We start from the raw sequence: 21941 nt of genomic DNA on the forward strand, positions 1-21941 counted from the left end.
AATTATTTTTAGTTTCGAACATACATGTCTGAAACTTCATGTATTGATAGTTCAAACGTGTATGACAGAAATTTGGCCTTAGCAAGCCAAGCTTCTGACGTGTAAATCGAAAGTTCGCTTGTACAAGTAATATACCACACATCAGATGAATTTTGTAACTTCAGACGCAGATGTATGCAACTTCAGCCTAAAGTGACTAAACTTACAAAAAATTTTGAACTATAGTTTGGACTTAAACAGCTTTCCCAAAGTCGACTATGTAGAAGAAATTGCACGGTTTGCCCTTCAAATTGGTTGATCTTTAATTTTTGTTTTCAGAATCGAACTTATGCCTAGCGGGCATAAAGGCGCAGAGCATAACTTGTGGGATATTATGATGTAAAAATATAAACTTATGCCGGGCGAAAAAGTTATTTGCCTTGAGGGGAAAAAATTAAAGACCAACACAAAATAGGGACAAAAGTGCAAATGACCGATTATCTATGCACTCGCGCCCATCCTCAAGCCCATTTTAGCCCATCCAAATTTTGGAGCCCGTGAAAGTCCTATATGAAACCAAAATCTAGCCCGTTTTGACACCTCTATATAATATATACAAAATCCTAGTTGCTTTAGTGTCACTTGAAAAACCCTAATATACAAATCATTCTCTTAACCTACTCCACCCACTATTCTCTCTCTCTCTTCCTTTTTTCCTATTTTTTTTAAAAAAGTTTCTTTTTCTTCCTTTTTAGTGCAAAGTTGTAGATCTACAAGCAACCCCAAATCTTAAGGGTTACATCAAAACTTTGGGGAAGAATATAAAAGAAGCTTAGAAACCAAAGGGCCAAGAAGAAAAGAAGAGAGAAAGAAAGGAAAGGCCAGCCTCAACATCCAATTACGCATTTTTCTGGTACGTCTGTCTGTATTCCCCCTCCCCCCCGTCCCCAATACCCCCAAAACATTATTGCAACAAATTTTTTTTACATAGGGTATTCAATTTCTTCAAACAACAACAATAACAATATATTCGGTATAATTCCGCAAGTGTGGTCTGATAGAAAGAATATACATACCAAATCTTATCCCTATATTTGTGGGCTAGAAAGGTTGTTTTTGATATACTCGACCCAAAAAAAAATCATAATCAATTCGTACAGAGGGTATTCACTTTCTTCCTATTCAAGAATTCGAAAAACACCCCACCCCCCCCCCCCCGTAGTCCACCCACCCCACCCCTTTACCCCAAACCCCGTTTTCCCTCGCGATAATTTTTGTTGGGTTTCCAAAATTTGGATACCTTTTTTGGTCATAAATATCTTCCCGCCTAAAGGCAAAAAACCAATCGACGCTAATGAACACCAACTTGCTTCCATTTTCTTCAATGGTAACACCTGTTTAAACTTCATTTACTTGTTTCTTTTTTGTGTTTAAAAATGACATTTTTATAGGTTTTGGATTTACAAAATGGCAGGATGGTCGAAGAGAGTTGATGGGTCAGGTCTAGAAAGTTTCAGGTCATCTGAAAATGACATTTTTATCAATCATTTGTTAAAAGAAGTTAATGGGTGTTCATATTTTAGGCCATTTCCTCCAATGCTTGGTGATGGGAAAACAGTTGATTTATGCAAGCTTTACTTGGTTGTGAGGGAAAAAGGTGGGTATCAAAGTGTTTGTACTAGTGGGGTTTGGGGTGTTGTAGCTAAAGAGTGTGGGTTTGATTCTACTTGTGGTTTGGCTTTGAAGTTGGTTTATGTTAAGTATTTAGATGTATTGGAAAGAACAATGATGGGACTTAAGCAAAATGATAATGAAAAGAGTGGTTTGGGTTTTAGTGCTGTTAGGATGGACCTAGAGCTGGATTTGAAGGATGTTTTGATGAAAATTTCTGATGAAAAAAAGAAAGATGCGGAACATCCAAATATGGAGTTTGATTCTGCAACTGATAGAAAGTTGAACAATGATATTGAGGTTCAGGATGTTGTTGGTTCTATTAGATATTCTGAGAATTTTGTTGGAAACCGAAGTTTGGACCACAATGTTTGTAATGTAAAGGGTGTTGGTGAAGAAACGAGTGTTGTTGATGCTGAAGACGATTCAAAGTTTATGAATCGAAACGAAGATGGCCAGCGTGATACAAATGACACTGGGTTAATGAAGTTAAGAGGGGATGAGGAAGATTGCGTTATTAGGAAGAGGAAGTATACCGATGAAAAGATGAGCATCGTTTGTGATGAAGAACAGTTGAAGTTTGAGAATGGAAATGGAGACGTTCAATGTGGTAGGGATGCCATTGGGTTGACGAAGCTTAGTGGGGATGAGGTAGATGACATTACGAGGCAGAGGAAGCGAGAGTCTTACCTGGACATGCTTAAGTGGGTTACTGAACTTGCAAAGGATCCATGTGATCCTGCAATTGGGCATCTGCCTGAAAAATCTAAGTGGAAGTCTTATGGGAATGAGGTGGTTTGGAAGAAGATTCTTTTGGTAAGAGATGAAATGCTTTTAGAGAGGAATGTGGATACAAGTACTCAATACTCCATATGGCAGGTACTTCATTTATTAAGTAATTTTTTTTGGTCTCAACTCTCCACAATTCTTACTGTGATTTACCAGATAAAGTATTTCATTTATGTAGTTCTGCTGGAATGTCAACTGTATTTTATAATGTTGACGGCATAACGTTGTAGTTGACAGGGGGCATGGCTGTTTGATCTTCATGCATTATATAACTTATCTTTATCCATATCTGTCGCATTTTGCTCAGTATTTCTTCTAGGTTATTTGAAGATGTTTCCAAATTATTCTGTCAGGGGGTATGCAAAAGTTCAAGAGCAAGGTTGAGTCTGCCTAAGGATTTCTAGATTTTTGTTGAAGTAGGAATATAGAAGGGTAGAGGGGGCAGTGAAACTTCCATGAGTCCTAGAATCATCTTGAGCTGGTGCTGCAAGGACTACTTTTGCTTGTTAAAAACAAATCTAAGTTTACATGTGTTATGCATGATTTTATCATGTATAAATTTAGAAGTTTAATAATGCCTTGGAGACAAAAGGTACTACATTACACAAAGTAAGGTTCGTATGAACTCCCTTTTTTATGAATGAATCCTTTACCTTTAGTTTCAGGGTCAAATTGGCCTTTTAACAATGCCGTTTTTAAGGGTGTGTTTGGTATGGAGGAAAACATTAAAAATGTTTTGCCAATCCAATTTTCCATGTTTGGCTGGTCAAAATGTTTTGGAAAACATTTTCTCTAGGAAAACAAGTTCCTTAAAAATGAGGAAATGACTTCCCTAATGGAAGTAGGGAAAACAAGTTCTAAGTGACATTTCAAGCTTATTGTCTCCTCCCCACCCACCTAACGCCCCAACCCCACTACTCCCAGACCCTACTCCCACCCTATTCAACCCATAGTGTTTTTTGAGATTGCATATAGATGCTTTTGGAATATAATATTTTTTTGCTTACTTACCAAACACTAGAAGATAAATAAGAAACCACTTGTTTTTCAAGGAAACTTTTTCCATGGAGAACATTTTCCTTCATACCAAACACACCCTTAATCTTAAATTTTCTACTTCACATGATATAGTGACAAAAATAGCAAAGTAAAACTTACTATTCAGCCTGTTCCAATACATTACATGTTTGATAAGAAGGGTTAAAGATGTGAATTGTTTGGTTTTCCTTCCTTCTTGAGAAACATGTCTAATATTTTCACTTTTGTGTCATGGAATAGTAGAATAGATGATAAAGTTTTATTAAGAAGAGAAAGGTGGGCTTGTAAACTTTGTGTTATTTAGAATGTACCAGGACTTCTCATGGAAGGACAACATTCTGGTACAACTCAAAGGAAAGTACGACAAATATTATAGTACAGGACTTCAATATAGAATTATAGATGATTTATAATTTCCAAACGCGCATGAATTTTTTCAAAGTTTGTTCATGTTCATCTATTAAAAGGCATTAGTATATTTTTAGGAGTAGGAAGTGCATATTTTCAAACTTGAATCTGAAAAGCTCAAGTTTAGTATGTATCCCAGTTGTCATGTTGAGATTGTGAGGAATTTGGAAAATATTAGAAATTGCTTTTATGTGATTATAACAGAGTTTATTTGCTCAAAATTATGTTCCATTCGGCTTTTCTTTTTCTAGGAGGTATTGGGAAGAGGGAGAGAGGAGCTTTTATGAGAAAGCTCAAGAAAATGCATGTATGATGTGAAACATGATAATTCATGATCTTTTGTTTTCTTCTCTACTGAAATTGACTCAGTTAGAATGATAAATGCTAGAAATATATCCATTTTCAATAGGAGTTTACATGTCATAAGTGTGTTTAGAAACTTTTCAATATGCTCAATGTTCTAATACGAGTCCTCGCTACTAAATGTATGGATGTTAGATCATTTTTCTTCTAGGTTAAGAACCAATGAAATACCTAGCATAAAATCTACACTTATGTCCCCATTAATATGGTTTCGCTACTGTTGACTGCTTTAAGTGTAAGATTAGCAGACATTTCTCGGAAGATTCTACAAACAGATTTGAGAAATTCGAAATACTAGGATGCTGAGTTGAAAAGTCCTCGTAATTGTGATGCTGCAAAGCGGCACTTACTAGTGAGGGAGTTGCGGTTACGAAAATGCTTCTTGTATGTGTGTGCCCGTCACATTCACTCTCAAATCAATTTACTTATTTTTTCTAATAAAAAAGAAGGAAAAAAAAAAAAGATGCTCTCACACTATTTTTCAGAAATCCATGGCTTCTGAAAATGTTAGACTAGGTATGAAACTACGGAGTCCATGCAGGCAATAATTTTGGTAATTTACCCGAAAGGAAAGCTTTGGTGCAAAGCTGGATGCATTGAAATCATAAACATAACAGCATCAAGTTTGGGTTGGTTACTGAATATGGACTTTTGTAGTTTAGGAATGGTATTAAATACTTTATAATGCGGCAAAGCCTCAAGTGTATTGTGATGTGCCTTGATTGAATGTGTTGATGGGATGTGTACTTTTTAAGATGTGATAAGTGGTAAGCTAAGAATGCTAATTCAATTGCAGCTTTAAGTTCGGCTTCGTAAAAAAGAAAGATTGATTTAGTTTGGTTGACTTTTCTTTTAATATGAATAGTAAAGCTTAAAATTGTTTTTTTTTTTTTTTGGGGCTGTGGGGGGGTGGGTGGGTTATATTCTTATTGCTCTGTCATACTTTTAGGTTGATGACAATGGCAGTAAATTTGGATGGCTGAAGTTGGTTTTCCAGATTGTTTAGTGTCATATTCCGGAATAACCAAGCCATATTTGATATTCAGAGGATTCGTGTTCTTAGTGACCATAAAAATAAGACATGTTGGATCCTTGCAGGCCTTCTCTGTCCCAGTTCAATTATTTGTCTTAAGTAGATGGTGCCGCGCTAATATTCTTCTTAAATGGCTAAGCCCTTTTTTATTCCCTTGATCTTTAATACTTCATTTGAATATCTGTCCTGCAAATGTTAATTATGTGTTCCAATTTTCCAGTTTGTGTAGCATGTTTTAAATTCATAATTGATGGACTTCCATAATATCCAATATGTAATACAGCCTATATATCTGGAGAGAGTTCCGTGCTTCCAATTGTGATCCCTTTTTATGCAGTGTGCCTCTTATGCTAGATAAGCTGCTAATTCAGTAACCAAGATAGCATTCGGTTTATTCGGCATTTTTTTTCAAGCTTAAAATGTGATTATTCACAGTAGTGCAGAGTTGAAAGCTCAGAGTGTGATCTCTTTTGAACCTTTTGACCATTTCTTTCTTACTCCAGCTTTCAAACTCATCTAGCCAATCATGAGAATACAAATATTTAGGCTCTGTTGAAGATCGTTAATTTGCTCATATTGTTCTTGGTTTAATTCAACTTTTCTTTGCATTGTAGCAAAAACAGAGAATGCATCCATCTATGTATGATGATAATAGTGGGTCTGAGCGGCTAAGGTGCAGCCAAAGGGTCCTATCTGCAAAAGAGTCTTTGAAAAATTCAGGTTCTCATATTGATGGGCCTACTGACTCTTCTGCAGAGTCAGGAGTTTGGTGGAACCGTCGGCGTAAGAAAATAGCATCAATTGGGTCAGAGTTTCAAGCGGATATTCCAGAATGGAAAAGTGACATCTATGAACCTGACTCTAAATGGTTGGGCACCCAAATCTGGCCACTGGATAAAAATGAACAGAGCAGAATGTTAATTGAAAGAGATCCTGTTGGGAAAGGAAGGGAAGATACATGTGGTTGTCAATATCCAGGTTCTTATGACTGCATCAGGTTTCACTTTTACGAGAAAACGAGGAAGCTTAAACTTGAGCTAGGATCCGCCTTTTATGACTGGAAATTTAACTACATGGGTGAAAAGGTTGCACTTTCTTGGACAACAAAAGACGAACAGAAATTCCACGATATAGTGAAGTCGAGCCCTTTGTCTGAGGATGAGAGTTTCAGTTACTGGCCTGAACTTTTTAAGTGCTTTCCTCACAAAAGTAGGGAATCTTTGGTAAGCTACTATTTTAATGTCTTCCTGCTAAGGCGGATAGGTCAGCAGAGTAGGATGAATGCAAGTGACATTGACAGCGATGATGACGAATCAGGGTATGGACCTAGATCTATTTGTTTTGGACGGGATCCTAAGCTCTCCATCTTGTGTTCCCCGAAGAAAGCACGTCTAGATCTGAAATAGTAACCAAAGGTAGATACCATCGATGATTTTTGTTCAGAAATGTAAATTCCAGGAGTCTTCTTTTTCTTTTTTACTTCAGCATATTTTGGGTCAGTAGGTATTGGGGTTTATGGGAGGTTTACGGATATCAATTTTTGGTCTGCGGTTCTCAATGTATACAGTTTACACTCCCTTTAGAGTTACCAGTGCTTGAAACAGAAAGAATCAAGACTTCTAAGAACACAAACTTGTACTGAGCAGCAAAGTCTTTGAGTTATATATGCATGCTGCTCTTATCTAAAAGTTACCATTGTTCTTTGTTTGATGATATTCTTTTCTGCTTGTTGTCTTGCTTTTGCTTCTTTGTGAACCTCTGAAAGTGTTGAGCTTTTGAATGGTCCTTTTGTTCAGGTTAACTGGTGAATTGATGAATTCAAACTGACAGGTTTTTGCTTCTTTCTGAACATTTTCTTGTTGCAAAGAATATGATAATAATAAAGATTGCCGATGATTGCTAGGTTATTAGAGGTGATTTGGTTAGATCATGCCAGCAAAGCTACTGTTAAAACATCCTTGAATTGGAACTTTTCTGGGCCATGCAAAGAGATGAACATACAACCTATCCAAATTGGACTTCTTTTTGTGCTGTAACTAACTCTAGGAAGGTCTAAAGAGATTCTTTACCCCTGATTTGTTATCCTTTATGTAGCAAAATATGTTGTAGATATTTCATCCACTTGCAAAGCCATGTGCTAAAAGGTGTAGATTTGTGTCAAATACAATTAATGGTTGCAGCTATTTGCCAAATTGATACAATCTCTTGCCCATTTTGCTTTCTGCACAACTGACATAGACAATACTTGAGTTTATAGTTGTGTATATTTCAGATAAATTGCTTTCCTGTTATTCTATTTCTCCTAATTCTGAGTTTTGCCTAAAGGAGCTGTGTTTAGGCTGTCAGTTGCACTTTTTTTGGGCGGGTAAATATTTGATTTCACATAACTATGACGGGTACTCTTCCTATTTCAAGTAGTTCTGTTTTCACTTTAAAATAGTCGCATGTGATTAACTTTTGGAGTTAAATTGGACATAGAATAATTCACTTTTGAAAACTAAACATAGTCCGCACCCTGCCAAACTTGAATAATAGCACAGCACATTGAAAAGGTGTTACTCGTCTTTTTAATTTTCACCTCTATCAATCAAAACAGTGTACAGCCCTCAATTATTTTTAGAGTGAGTGTGACCCGTGAATCGTGAAAAGAACTAAGGTGAAATCACAAGCATTAAACTACATTTACAGTTGCTTTCTACACTTCTCTACTTCCATTTTTTTTTTTCAAAGATAGATAATAGAGTAAAAAAAATTGACTTGAACCTCCTTTGGGGCTTCTAGGCGAATGATCCTTGCCTGTACAAGCAAGCATACGAGCTCCCTCAGACCTCATTTTCTAGTGGTGGCAGGCCATAGACAATAAGGATCATTAGTGGAATTAAAACCTTAACCCCAACTGTTTACTTACGTTGCGAGATCTTTATATTAAAATATATTTTTTTCACTTATTTACAAGCTTGTTCAATCGTAAAAAACTTAAAATGAAAAAAAAAAGTATTCGGAATGTGAAGTTGTAAACAATTGTAAAGTTATCTCCTAACTTTTTTTAAGGGTAAGATGACGAAGAAACTTGAGAGGAAAATATACTGAAGAATACTCTTTATTTCAAGCTAGGTAAACCAAACATCCTTCTTTTTCTTTAAAAAAAAAAAAAAAAAAAATTCCCTACTTTTATTTTCTTTTGGCCTCAATCAGTTGAAATGGTCTTTCTATTGATAGGAACACAGAAAAGGAAACATTTGTTCACTTAAAATAGGTGGCAAATGAAAGTTCTACTCTATAAGAAAAAAGAGACTATAGCTTAAATGCTTAAAATGCACTCAAACGTAATGGTTGCCACACACCTTTTCCTAATTTATGATCCCTACATGTCGACATTACAGAAAATAAAATAAAAAATAGTGACGGTTTACACTTACTTTCAAGGCATTGTCATTCATTGAACAAACTAATTTGCTTCTGTGGATTCTTTGTCAGACTAATCCTTTTTTAGTCCCTCCATAAAAGAAATGATAGCAATTTTTTCACACAAATTGTATCACATGTTTAAAGTTATAAATTTTAAAATATTTACGATATACAAATATAATGACATATTTATGATCACAAATTTTAGAAGTTTTTCTTTCTTATTTAAACTTTACATCCAGTTAGATTACTACTTTTTGGTAGGCCGTTTTCAATTATTTTCTCAGCTCTCAATTATTAGAAGAGTTAGCTTTTGAAACACTTATTTGTGTTAAGTTCCTTTCATTTCAAAGATATCAATTATGTATTTATTGACTAATTCTATAAAACTATTAACCTTGTTTTATTCTAGTACTTTTTAATTGGTTGGATTATATAATCCGCTATGGATAGTTGGATACTTTCAATCTGATTGTCATGACCAAATAAACTAAATTTATCTACTTTCTGAAGCAATATTATCATGATCTTGTCTCTTGTAAATTGTAACGGCTCAATTTTATTTTTAAAAAATAATTGTAACAAATAAAATAAAGTTTAGCTTTACAATTGTCATTAACCACACTACTATCGCACCACATCTCGATATATCTAACTTTGCTAATTGACCACTTGGCAGGATATCATCAATCTGATTTCTGAATTCCGTGCAAACATTTGACTGATTTTGTTATGACATAACATGGATTGGGACCTTAACTTGGATTCAACATGAAACATTGAGAATGAGCATTCAGATAATTTAACTTGAATTAAGTTGCATATTTAGACAGTTTAAATTAAGCCGTTTTTAACTATGTACTTTTATAATTGAGGTGTTTACCGGACATAATAATTTAAATCAATTTGAAATGTTTAAATGTATATTCTCAAAATTAGCGAGTTTATTTGTCAGTTGAGGTTAAATTAAGATATTGTGTTATTTCTTTGTAATTTGTATTTACATGAATTTTCTAAAACACTAAAATAATGGATAAAAATTTATTGGGAAAGTCTAATTACCAATATTTTTGCAAAGTGTAAGATTATGATAACCTGAATAATATGGGGGAAATGTGGATAGGATTGGAGATGGTAGGTGACAAAAGCAGATAGATGAAGAATCTTGAAAGTTGCAGAAATCTTAATTATGATTAAAAATGTAATAACAACATTAATATTTTATGAGACAAATCACATTATCATTATTATCTCTAATTCCTAATAACCCAAAAAATAAAAAAGTAAAAAAAATCCACTTCCTTCTTCCTCTCTCTCTTGTCTGAACCTTTTTATTACTACTTGTCCAAAGAACTCATTTTGCTCCCTCTCTCTCTCTCTCTCTCTTCTTTCCTCTTTCTCTCTCTAGAATCATACTAAGAAAAAAGCAACCATGTCTTCTCCAAGCAAACGTCGTGAAATGGATTTGATGAAACTGTGATTATCTGATCAGTTCTTGTTTAAAAATTCAATCTTTTTTTGTTGTTGTTAAGTTTGGAGTTTATATAGTTGTTTGATTCTTTTTTGTGGTTTTAATTATATGTTTTGTTTTGGTTTCTTGAATTAGGATGATGAGTGATTACAAGGTTGAGATGATTAATGATGGCATGCAAGAGTTTTATGTGCATTTCCATGGACCTACTGGAAGTAATCTTCTCTACCCTTTTCTCCTTTTTTTTTTTTTTTTTTGAATTTATATTAAAGTTTTAATCTTTTTGAGCTTTTTCCTTAAGAGGGTCTTTGTTGTTTTCTGATTATTGATTGAATTCATTTGAGTTAAATTTGTGGTTCTTTTGGTGGGGTTATGGTTTTTGATCAAAATTCTTTAAGGGTATGAGAAAAAAAAAGTGTAAATTAAGTTGGTTAGTTAATGTATACCTCAGAATCCAGATATTTATAATCTTTTGCTTCCGTGTGTCCTTTAATTGTGAAAGTGAATTAGGAAATGATTGTTAAAATTAGTTAATAGCTATTAAAAATTTCTTAGGTTTCTTGGATAAGTCTGGAATTCCTTTGGCTACTAATGTAGAATAGATAAATGAGTCATCTTTTTTGGCTCTCTAGTTAGTATTTTGCTTATATCTGCTGATTAGCTCTTCACCAATGAATTTTCAAGTTACTTCTTGCTTTAAGCAGAGTTAATATGAGAAATTTTTTCGGGGTGTTGCGTTTTCATCAGCTTTTGCTCATGCTTATGGTGATTTTTGCAGGTCCTTATCATGGTGGTGTGTGGAAAATAAGGGTGGAACTTCCTGATGCTTACCCATACAAATCTCCATCTATTGGTTTTATTAACAAAATCTACCACCCAAATGTTGATGAGATGTAAGTGCTGATACTCCTATAGTTATAGGAGATTTCGTCATTCTTGTTTTCTCTAACGAATGTCTAAAGTTTCATGAATAATCATTTTGCAGGTCTGGCTCAGTTTGTTTAGATGTTATCAATCAGACTTGGAGTCCCATGTTTGGTAATCAGAAATTACAGCACCTATAAATCATAATTAGATACTTGAAAATCCTTACTAACTTTTCTAGTAATATCATTATGAGTAACTTATCTAATTATTAAACAACCTTGCAGATCTGGTAAATGTGTTTGAAGTGTTTCTTCCACAACTTCTCTTGTATCCAAACCCGTCAGACCCATTGAATGGAGAGGCTGCTGCCCTTATGATGCGAGACCGGCCAGCATATGAACTACGAGTTAAAGGTATTGACTCATTCTAACGCCTTTATATTGCTCACTTAAATCAATTGCAGGTCCAAGGTATTTACCATTAGCATTCTGTTAAAGATAGTGTGTTCTATAATTAAATTGTATTTACCTTTTGATGTTTAGTGCAAGTTCTGATGAGGTGTTTTCATTTGTTAGAAACTTATATGTTTTAAGCTATTAAAAGTCACTTGATGTTCAAATTGAAGTTCGGGATAGTTGGCATTGCCTCAAAAAAAGGGTCAATGACACTAATTTAAATGGAAGGATGGTAATTTCAGAACCAGGAACCAATTCCTGGAGAAATACAAGTATATGGAAATTGTTGGCCCATAAAAGGGCAAGTCTCTAGTCAGATGTGTTGCTCGGATCCTTCAAAATCCTTGCCGCACCTGTGTTGATTCGACAAGATTTGGATGTGGGTGTGGGATTCATACCAGATTGGTCAACCTAACTTGGGTGGTCTAGTTACACCTATGACCAAGAAGTAGAGGTTGAGTGGTATTTGGTTTGATTTTCGGTTTATGTCATATCCATATCCACATAGAGTACTAGAACACTTTGCTATATACGACATAACTTATGTATAATTACCAAGAATTTTGATTATTCTAGCTTTAATTTACTTAAATTAAATGTCGAAATATTGTCGTAATATATATCTCTTGATTGTATCTTAACACCCGCACCCATAGTCATATCCGACCCTCGAATCCTAAGATTAAAAATACTAATTCTATACTTATATCAATTTATAATTGTGTAATCATTTTTTTTAAACTTAATTAACAGTAATGGACTTAGATCACCTTGTTAATTGTAAACTAAGTTCTTTTTAAACAATTAATCTTAGATAACATTGTTATAAATTATTCTTATATACTTATTGGTCATATCCCAACATTCGTATCTGTACTCCAATCGGTACCCGCACCCCTATCCAAGCAACATATTAATCAGGCAACATTGCACTAGTAAAAACCTTGTCTAGTTTTACCTTTAGTCAATGAATAAGTCCCTTCACTCTAGAATTAGTGTTCAACCTGGTTAATCCTGCTGCCTTCTCACACTAAGGTATATTCAGTGTGCTATTTGAGAGAATCAAAAGCATTGTGATGGACCGTTAACATAATTAAGTTGCAAACACTTAATAAAGTAACCCATCTCTCACTGCTTCATAAAATAATTTTTTTTTTTAAAAAAAAGTGATCAAAGAAGAAGAGGAAGAAGAAATCCATCTCTCAATTAATTTCAAGTGTTCGTGTTAGCTACTGGAGTCTCTCTAGCCACAATCTCATTTCACTCCCACCTAATATATCGTCTTTGGTGTCTACTAGTTGAAGCATCTCAAATACCATCTAGAAATGCACCAACTGTCGGCTTAAGAACTCGCTTCACCTTCTTTGTTGACCAAAAACCGTCTTATGTGTATAAGCAAAGGCTCTTCCAGTTGTGATCTCTCTCTATGATGATCAGCACTCCCAATTCTAGTCCTGCTTTAAAAACTTCGTTGTTCTCTAATCCTAATACCCTTATTAGCACTTCTTAAGTTGAAATACAAAAAATCAGTTAACGTTTTTGCTGAATTTTTATATGGTACCCTCAAGTTAAAAACTAAAATCAAAGAGAGAGGAACACTGATCGGCTCTGTGGAATTGTACTAATAGTTAAAAGTAGGGACAAAACAGACTGAATGTTATTGCCGCGAAATTCACGTTGAAATACTTAGAGAAGAAAGGAATTTTTTTTTGCTTAATCATCCATGTTTTCCAGGATGTGTACCTAATACTACCACCATGACATTTCTTGGGTTTACCTTTTTTAATACATACTCTTAAAGATTGTTGCACTTTGCCATGTCACCAAAGTTTATAGCCAGAATACTAACAGTAACCAGAAAAGGTCAGATGAGAAACACTTTCGAGACCGGAACACATGTATTGGTTGCATAAGTTGAACAAGACACTTCTAACTTGTTTTTATTTTTTTGGCCGAAGTTTTGCCTCAGCAAATGATAAGAATCTTGTGTTTTCTCTTTCTTCAACTTTTCCCTATGGGTTTATTGCCTATTTATTTTTCTAGGATGAAAATTGCTGAATTTTTAAGAGTATAGATGTCGAAGTAAAAAATTAGATAGTATGGATGTCAAAGAAAAATCTAGAATACTTGGACGATATGGTGCAAATCCCGCAGAAATCCACATGCGGCGATGGTGTCAGCTGAACCTTTTTACTCTTCCACCGGAGCTTATTCTAACTAAACTTCACAGCTCACCTGTGTGGTTTAGTTGGAATTAGGATACATGAAGTACCGACAGTTGTGAGATACTTGTATCTGTCACAAACTGCTAGATTTGCAATGATTTTGAATATTTCAGTGACGTGTCTTAGAAGTGTCTACTCTCAAATATCTTTTCATGGTTTAACTTTAGGATATGCATGTCTTCAGCGTGTTTCAATTGTAAAAGCAGCGCAAAAACAAGTGAGGTTGCTTAGCTGCAACTACACTCCATAATTCTGAGTCACCGAGGGAGTAAAGTAGGAAAGGGCGAGTGTTAACCCCCGTGCAGAGGGGGTTTGAGGAAGGATGGGGTTTACCATGTCTCTAAAAGAAGATGAAAGAAGTCCAAAATTTTGAAAACGATTTAGTAACTTAATTCTTCTGGGATGGTGAGGATTCATATAGACGACCGAACTTGTTTGGATTGAGGCATAGTAGTTGTAGTTGTTGTGATTCTTTTGGGAAGTGAGGAGTTGTGGATGCAGGATTGACTTTGATTTTGATAGTTGAAAAACAGATTCAAGTTCATTCAATGCAGAAAAGGACGATCACAACTCTGAAAGATGTGTGACACATTTCTAGAGTAAAAATTTGATGCGCATGTGCAGGCTTTGGTTGATAAGAATATGGGTGCACAAACATGTCTATACAGATGTGTTTTGTGTTTATTCTTTGTTTGCTGGGCTCGTTCACGGGCATGCTAAATATGGTGATAAATTCCTCTCCATATTTTCATCCACTCTTTGGGTGGCTGGTTCCAAGATAGCTTGAACCAAGTTGATACAATAACTATTCATTTATGCTTCTCTGAATTAGGTGATGCTGTGAACTTCAATTGTGGATAATATTTGCTATTGACAATTGATCATTCCTATTTTCCAAGTGTGTCGCTTATGGTACAAAGTAAAAACTGTCTTAGCCGAATACATATTTGCCATCCTCGTGATCCAATATGAGATAGCAAGTATACCCGACAAGGCATTGTGTTCTTTAATGATGCATGAGTGTGTAGAAATTTTCTACTTCTATAGACTCGTATCCACAAGTAAAAGTCGTGATTAATATGCTAGGAGGTTGAACCATTACATTAAATTGGTTACTTCTCTGCATTTTCCCAAGAGTTCAGCTCTTGGCATTTACGTGGGTTTTTGTGCTTTGTATATCCAGAGTATTGTCAGAAATATGCCAAGCCTGAAGATGTTGGAGCTGCCCCGGAGGAGAAGTCAAGTGATGAGGAGTTAAGTGAAGCTGAATATGATTCAGCTGATGATGCAGTTGCAGGCCCTGTTGATCCATGACCCCCCTGCTAGATTATCTTCATTGACTTTCTGTATCTGTAAATCATGTTCTTAGTCCTGTTTAAAATCAAGTTGAACTAAAACGTTCAAGACTATTCATTGGGGGAAAGATGCAAAACAAAACTCCCCTTGTTTATTAGTTTAGCTTCAATGTAAATAATTTCACCATTCAGTTTTCTGTGTTCTTGATATTGCTATTATTTATGTTGTTCCTCTTTGCAGAGCACAAGCTGAGGGTGCTCCTTTTGCAGAAAAAAAGCTGTTACCTGCATTTTGAGATATTATCCCATATTCAACGGTGATCTCCCACATTTCATATTTTGGTTCTGTGAGAAAAACAAAAAAGACAGGTAACTAGAAATGAAATGAGAGGAAAAACCTTTCTTGTTAAATACAAGGCGGACGAGATGTCTAGAGTTCAACTTGAAATATGAATATATATAATATATGTGAAAAATTTACTAAAGTTAATAAATATTATATATTCTGAACTTATAATTTTAAAAATCATATCAGTTTTATTACTTTGAACTTCACATTTAAATTCATCAAATTTAAATCTTGAATTCATCTCCGAGCCTCAGTTTCGAGGGGTAAAAGGAGGGTAGAGAAGAAAGGGGGGACGTGGAAAGCTTCTTCCGTTTTTCATTTTGGAGATTGACATTTGCTTCTTTTCATGTCGGGTTGTTAGAGACCAGAGTTATCTTGACAGATGTCGTAGGATTTACAAACCAAATAATTCTTGTGATTGTGATGGACTTCTTTTGTCTGAATTTGGTAATATTTATACTACCTAGACAAGTCTCAAGGACTGGCGTTCTAGTGTACTGATGTTTTATCTTGATTTTGGCTTAATGCATATCCGACCCCTTAAATTTGTCTCTTTTTTCATTTTGACACCTTAACTAAATGTTGTTCCTTTTGAACTCCTGAACTCGTCTTCAAGTGTGTCTATCAAACACAATCCGACTTATATAGTATTTCATCTTCAATGTAGCAGTTGTTGGGTTTTTTTGGTTTTCCCTTCCTAGGTGGAATTGATTAATAAAACTCAATCCAATTTGGACCAGGCCACTTTTTCACTATATATAGAATCAACTTGGGTCTTATTTTTATAACACAAGAGTGAATTCATAGCAGCCATATAGAGAGAAAAATTGGGAGAGAAGAGGTGATTTTCAGACCAGTGAAAATTAGCCACAGCAGTCCACTTAAAACCCGATCCATTGGATCGTGCTGAAATTTGAACTGGGGGTTCTCAACATCTGGTTCTTGGATTTCAACGGTGGAGATCGGATTTTGTGGTCTTTAGATCTAGTTTTCGAGTACGATTTGGCAGCTCGTTTTTGGGGGTGATTTCTCTCCTTTCTTCACTAAGTTTGGTGCTATCTTTTATGTATCGTTGCTCCGTGTTTGGTTTTGATGTTGTAGCCATTTGGAGAACATTATTGTAACTCTTGTCGATTATAGTGGAGCTTTTGTGGGTCGGAGGTCCCGTGGATGTTTCCTCTTCACCTTGAAGGGGTTTTACCACATAAATTTGGTGTCTCTTTTAGTGATTTACTTTTGCTTGCTTTGCTATTTTGTTGTTGGTATAGTTGTTGTCCGGATTTTCATTTGTGCTAGTATTTACTGTCTTCTCTTGGTTCAAATAGTGCGAGAAGTTTTGACTTGGGTATTTCCTCCGCTGTTACCTCATCGTGCAATTTGATTGTTACTTGTTTCTTCCCAACAACATGCTAATTATATAGTCTAATTTAATTATGCTATCTTTTAATTAAGATTAACAGCAATTGAGAGGGGAAAAAAGAGTAGCTATTAATTAAGTTGGCAGTGGAAGAACAGAATCAACACATCCATGACCTAAAGAATAGCTTACCACATGTCTAAAATATTACTCCACCTTCATTTTTCCAATTTAATTTGTGTTTCCAATAAAAATCAAATTTAAGGAGTTTGATAAACCTTTTGAGGACGAGTTGGGTTTCATGCAGAATAATACTTACTGAAAGTGTCAATATGAAAAAAAAAAAAAAAAAAAAGAAAGGCAAATGTAGGGCGGCGCATATGCATTAAGCCTTTGCCTTTGATCTTTTAGTTTTCCTATCATGATGCTGAGGTATGTGTGGTCTATTTTACATTTTTTACTTGGAAAGCACTAAAGTTGGCTTCAGTTTAACAATCTTCCAAATTTTGTTATTGGTATGTATTCTCAAACACTATGAAATAAAAAACCTGTGTTAAATACACCAATTCTTACAAGCCTTCCACAAGCTGTAAGCAATTTACTTCAACAAAGAAGAAGCCTTTCTCCTACCAAAGTCAACTTATTTAGAACATAGTAATTTTCTCTGCATATCTGTTCCTTATAGGTTTATTTTGCGTATAGTTTAGTCTTTGTATTTTGTGAAAATAAAATATGGCTCTATAAAATAATTAGAAACAAACTAACTTTTCTGTTTATTTTAATTTTTCCCTATGCTGAGTTTTACCAGATATTAGAGGAAAATCACTAGCACATTCAAAAGTGTGAAATTTGAAATTATGTCTGTTGACCCCGCCCCCCACCCCCACCCCAAAAAAAGAGAGTAAATTATGCCTGAGCAACAAGTTGCCTATACATAAGGTGAGTATTAAACAACCAAACATGCTATTTGCACCTATTTGCTCAGGAGTTTAAAAAAGAAGAAAAGACTTTTGAACCTGTGGTGTAAAATGAGGCACATATATTTTATGTGGCTTAAATCATTGCATAAATGTAAATTATTTTCAAATATGGAAATGAGTCATTCTTTTTGGCACAGAATAAAAAAGAAAATAGGTTTTTAAAAAGCCTTTCACAAGCTGTAAGCAATTTACTTCAACAAAGAACGAAGCCTTTCTCCTTATATAGTCTTTGTATTATGTGGAAAAAAACAAAAGTAAGGCTCTATGACATCATCAGAGAGACTAACTTTTCTGTTTATATTTTATTTTCTCCTCAGAAGCTGAGTTATAACCAATAGAGGAATTGAGGAAATCAATAGAATATCCAAAAGTGTAGAAACATAGGCATTTTTTCGGTAGCTTATAGAACTACCTCTAGGATAAAATAATATATTTTTGTAAAAAGAAGTCTACAATGCAATTTGTAGTTAGAAGCCATGTTGCAATATGAAGCCTGAAACCACAGCAAATATTGTACTATCTTTTAATTCTCATACCCTAAACCCGTCATTCATTTGAGGACATCTGAGTATCAAACAATAAAACTGTACTAAATAATGCTCCTAGTACTAAATAGCACCATGATAGGCTCACTTGTGTCTCACACCCATGTTCATCTTTTACAGAATCCAGTGCATCTTTCATCCTATATAACCAGCACCATGATAGGCTCACTTGTGTCTCACACCCATGTTCATCTTTTACAGAATCCAGTGCATCTTTCATCCTATATAACCTTGGGCTCACAGGCGTTTGAAACGCTGCATAACGACATCATTGGGGGTTTGCATAGTCAAGCTCATCAGTTGGGGGTTTGCATAGTAAAGCTTCAAGCGAGTCGCTGTTGTATACTTCAAGACAAGATATGGGATCAAATTCAGGCAAAAACTTAAAAGGGAACTTGCCGATAACAAACCTCTGAAACTTTCCAGTGGAGTGATCATAAGAAAAAATAGGGGTGAAATTAGAATCATCATCATTAGCTTTAGGATTAGCCAGCAGTATCTCACCTGTTGAAAGCTTGCCAAAACTGCACCAGCTCTATCTATTACAGCTAACCAGTTCGTCTGGTAAGGTGATGGAATGTTCAATCCACCTATTGAATTGTCCGTCTTCAAGTTCCCATAGTTCCAACTTTCTTTGTTTCCATGGCTCAGTAGTGGCTGACGAATATTCCAGACATCCCAAGGCCAAACTTCCCTTGGAACTTTATCAATTTGATTGGTTGAAAAGTTGATAGACATGTACATGTATCTGGTAGGATGATCCAACAAAACCTATACTCATTTAGATACAATGCAGTTATAAAAACTTTCTCCTCTATATAGACAAGCCAATACAGGATTCCATCAATACAAATACTTAGTGGATCATCTGTCTGAACTCCAACATCCCTGACCACTGCTTCCCACGAGTTATTAGTCATGTCCACTCCTATGGTGAGAATCTTTGCAACAAGATGATGTAGCTCGGTACCAATGTAATTAAGTATGAGCAGCTTGTACGAGCCACTGAAGGGATCATATCCAAAATGGAAACGAGCGAGTGGGGTACCGAAGCAAATCCGAGGGAGTGGGAGCTGAGTTGTTTCACCAGTGTACAAGTTGCAGAGAGAAAGGCCACGAGATTGGAGCCAATAGCAAAATAGGCCATTAATAGCTTGTGTGAAGATAATTGGTTTATCGTCTCCACGTTCATAACCAATTCGCTCAATGAAAGGAGGTTGACCTTTGCCTTCAGTCCTATCCTCAAGACAGAGTCTTGCTTGCAACAAACACAACCTCAAAGATGCAAAATACTCAGTGGGATTTCAATGCCCAAGTTGCGATCATGATGCAGTTTCAGGAATTCAGGGCCACAGATGGTTGAGCACCAGGTCTGGGAGACACACTTGCATCAGAAAAGAAACTTCAATGGCAACTGTAACAGAACTTCAAGTACCATGGCTTCAGGTAATGCCTCCAGCGACAATTGAGCTCCAATAGGTGCCATCTTCTTTGCCATACCTTTCTCGCACTATTTCTGGATTTCTCCTACAAGTGGATGCAAAAACCAAACAAAAAAAACCGCTTATCTCAATCCATAAATAAATGCTTTTTTTCCCTCCATAGATTGCGAAAATTTGAGAATAACCTTAAAAAGGATAGGACAATTTCAAAAACAAAAAACAAAAAAACTAGTACAACATCATCTCATTACCATTTACAACGAAAAAAGGTGAGAGAATTAAAACCAGTGTTTTACAAGCTAAAAAGAGAATAGCCTCTTGGGGCTTTCAACTGGTAGTAAAACACACAACTTACGGAAACAGAAAATACACCATACAAATCGGAAAGTACTATAACACCAAAATTACAATTAACTTCACTAGGGCCCTTGATAATATCATAGGGTACAAAGAGGATGGAAGAGGAAACATTATGCTCACTTCATATAATTATAAAACTCCACTCTTACATAACAACATTACAAAGGGTGTTTATATTGGTGCTAAAGGATAATTCTAAATTCATACTAGTAAATGCTTTCACACTCTCCCTATGAACTTGACTTTCATTAAAACAAAAAAATGTACCTAGACAATACAAAAGACAAAGGAACTAAGATAACATAAAAGCCATGCGCCTAGGTATTCTAAAAGTCATAGCTAACACCAACATGCATCTAGTAATTTTAGAACAATCAAAATTATATCTCTAACAAGTTCAGCATCCAATATACAACAATGACAAGCTAATACTAAGAACTCACATTAAATAGTATTAAGATATGCTGTTTACAGGACCATGGGAAAATTTCGACCAAACAACAGTAGAAAAGAATTAACTTGCAAAATTAGATTTCATTTTTAATTGCTTTAGGAATTTACTAACATTCTTTACTTGCAAACATCATGTAATCCTTACAATCACTTTCTATACAAATAACTAGAGAATAAACACGAAATGGACAACATACAAGAAAGGTAGGAAATCCCTAGCCCTCAGATAGCAAAAAGGATGTACTTTTAACTCCCCTTTTTTCCTCAACTTGTAAAATAGTATTCAAAGTAAGTGATCCCTTCTCATTTGGATCGCTTTTACTATTCACTGTTCGAAGTGAATGCTTCTTTTGAAGTTGCTTTGCTTTTATCCAACAGAAGCATTGACCCCTAGCTATCCAAACACTGTTCAAAATCTTTCTTCATTTTTGAATTTTTACTCTAGAATTTTAGTGATATGATCACTTTGACACCTTAAGGAACGTTTTAAGAATAAAAACAAGAGACTCACAAATGCACCAAAGTGACTGACTGAAGCCTAAGGACTAAACATGAGATTCAAAAGGCAAAAAACAAAAAAACAAAAAACAAAAAAAAGTAGGAAAACCTTCTAGAAATCTCAATGCAATAAAAGCAAATTTTCATAGTTAGCAAACAAGCAGTGGAAGTTCATCAAGAATTTGAACAACATATGTCCATTAAGTGGTCTGATTTTAAATTCTTGGTACATAACATAGTAATATTAATACCAATATATATATATATATATATAGACACAAAATAGTAAAAGTTGTAAACCATAAACACTTCCACAAATGTACATTCTACTTGAGATATATTCTTTCTGTAAACCCCTGAGAACCATTTTTCATTTAAATCCTTTATTTCCTAAAACCCAAAAGATAGAAACAACAAGAAAATTAAATATTTGAGAGAAAAAAAAGGAAGAAATACCTCATCAGGACACAGAAGAGAGAAGCAGGAAAACTCTTTTTCTTTTTAAATTTCGTGGGTAAATAAACAAAGATAACTTAGAGAGGGAAAAATAGAAAACAGAAAGAAAAAAAGAAAAAAGGTGACATGCGAGACCTGCCTTTATTAATTTGTTTTTTAGTGAAATCCTTCTTATTTTTCTCTTTTCGTTTTTGTTTCTTCTTAAAAGTTCTGTTTATCATTTTAACATATACGAGAATTAATTGAAGAAGTTGTAAAGAGGATGGATGGTAAGATTAAACACACGATTCAGTGATAATATACTTTTATTACACAAAAGAATATAATTAAAACACAAGTGATAGATGGCATTGTCTTGCTAGATTGAATTGTGTCTTTGTTACCTAAAACCTTGAAATGGAAGATTTTGCCAAATATTTGAGATCATAAGTCATAACGGACGTACAAGCCAATACTTCATATAGGAATCTGTTTTTTTTTTTTTTCCGTTGTCTTCAAG

General features: G+C 34.8%; 3 protein-coding genes across 6 annotated transcripts; 2 read left to right on the plus strand and 1 right to left on the minus strand.

Annotated features, from left to right (window-relative positions):
- The first annotated feature begins 629 nt into the window (after positions 1-629).
- On the plus strand, positions 630-7221 carry LOC132063893 (uncharacterized). Of its 4 annotated transcripts, XM_059456636.1 has the most exons (4): positions 630-892; positions 1431-2529; positions 5896-6696; positions 7078-7221. In XM_059456636.1, exons 2-3 carry the CDS (start codon positions 1447-1449, stop codon positions 6685-6687), a joined length of 1875 nt encoding a protein of 624 aa, XP_059312619.1. In that variant the 5' UTR covers positions 630-892; positions 1431-1446; the 3' UTR covers positions 6688-6696; positions 7078-7221. The 4 variants fall into 4 exon arrangements, with proteins under 4 accessions (XP_059312619.1, XP_059312617.1, XP_059312620.1 ...); XM_059456634.1 differs by lacking the exon at positions 7078-7221 and having other exon boundaries at positions 5896-6994; XM_059456637.1 differs by lacking the exon at positions 7078-7221 and having other exon boundaries at positions 1454-2529; positions 5896-6994.
- Positions 7222-9957: 2736 nt separating this feature from the next.
- Positions 9958-15193, plus strand: LOC132063894 (ubiquitin-conjugating enzyme E2-23 kDa-like). The gene is made up of 6 exons (XM_059456638.1): positions 9958-10165; positions 10296-10375; positions 10939-11053; positions 11146-11198; positions 11312-11440; positions 14891-15193. The coding sequence occupies exons 1-6, from the start codon at positions 10122-10124 to the stop codon at positions 15019-15021; spliced, it is 552 nt and encodes a 183-aa protein (XP_059312621.1). The 5' UTR covers positions 9958-10121; the 3' UTR covers positions 15022-15193.
- A 3191-nt stretch (positions 15194-18384) lies between these two features.
- On the minus strand, positions 18385-19472 carry LOC132063896 (uncharacterized). Its single transcript, XM_059456640.1, has 2 exons — positions 18738-19472; positions 18385-18578 (listed from the first exon to the last, which is right to left on the minus strand). Exons 1-2 carry the CDS (start codon positions 18975-18977, stop codon positions 18471-18473), a joined length of 348 nt encoding a protein of 115 aa, XP_059312623.1. The 5' UTR covers positions 18978-19472; the 3' UTR covers positions 18385-18470.
- Positions 19473-21941: the final 2469 nt, after the last annotated feature.

The sequence above is a fragment of the Lycium ferocissimum genome, chromosome 7 (assembly GCF_029784015.1).
Source record: "Lycium ferocissimum isolate CSIRO_LF1 chromosome 7, AGI_CSIRO_Lferr_CH_V1, whole genome shotgun sequence".
In the NCBI taxonomy this organism is placed as follows: Eukaryota; Viridiplantae; Streptophyta; class Magnoliopsida; order Solanales; family Solanaceae; genus Lycium; species Lycium ferocissimum.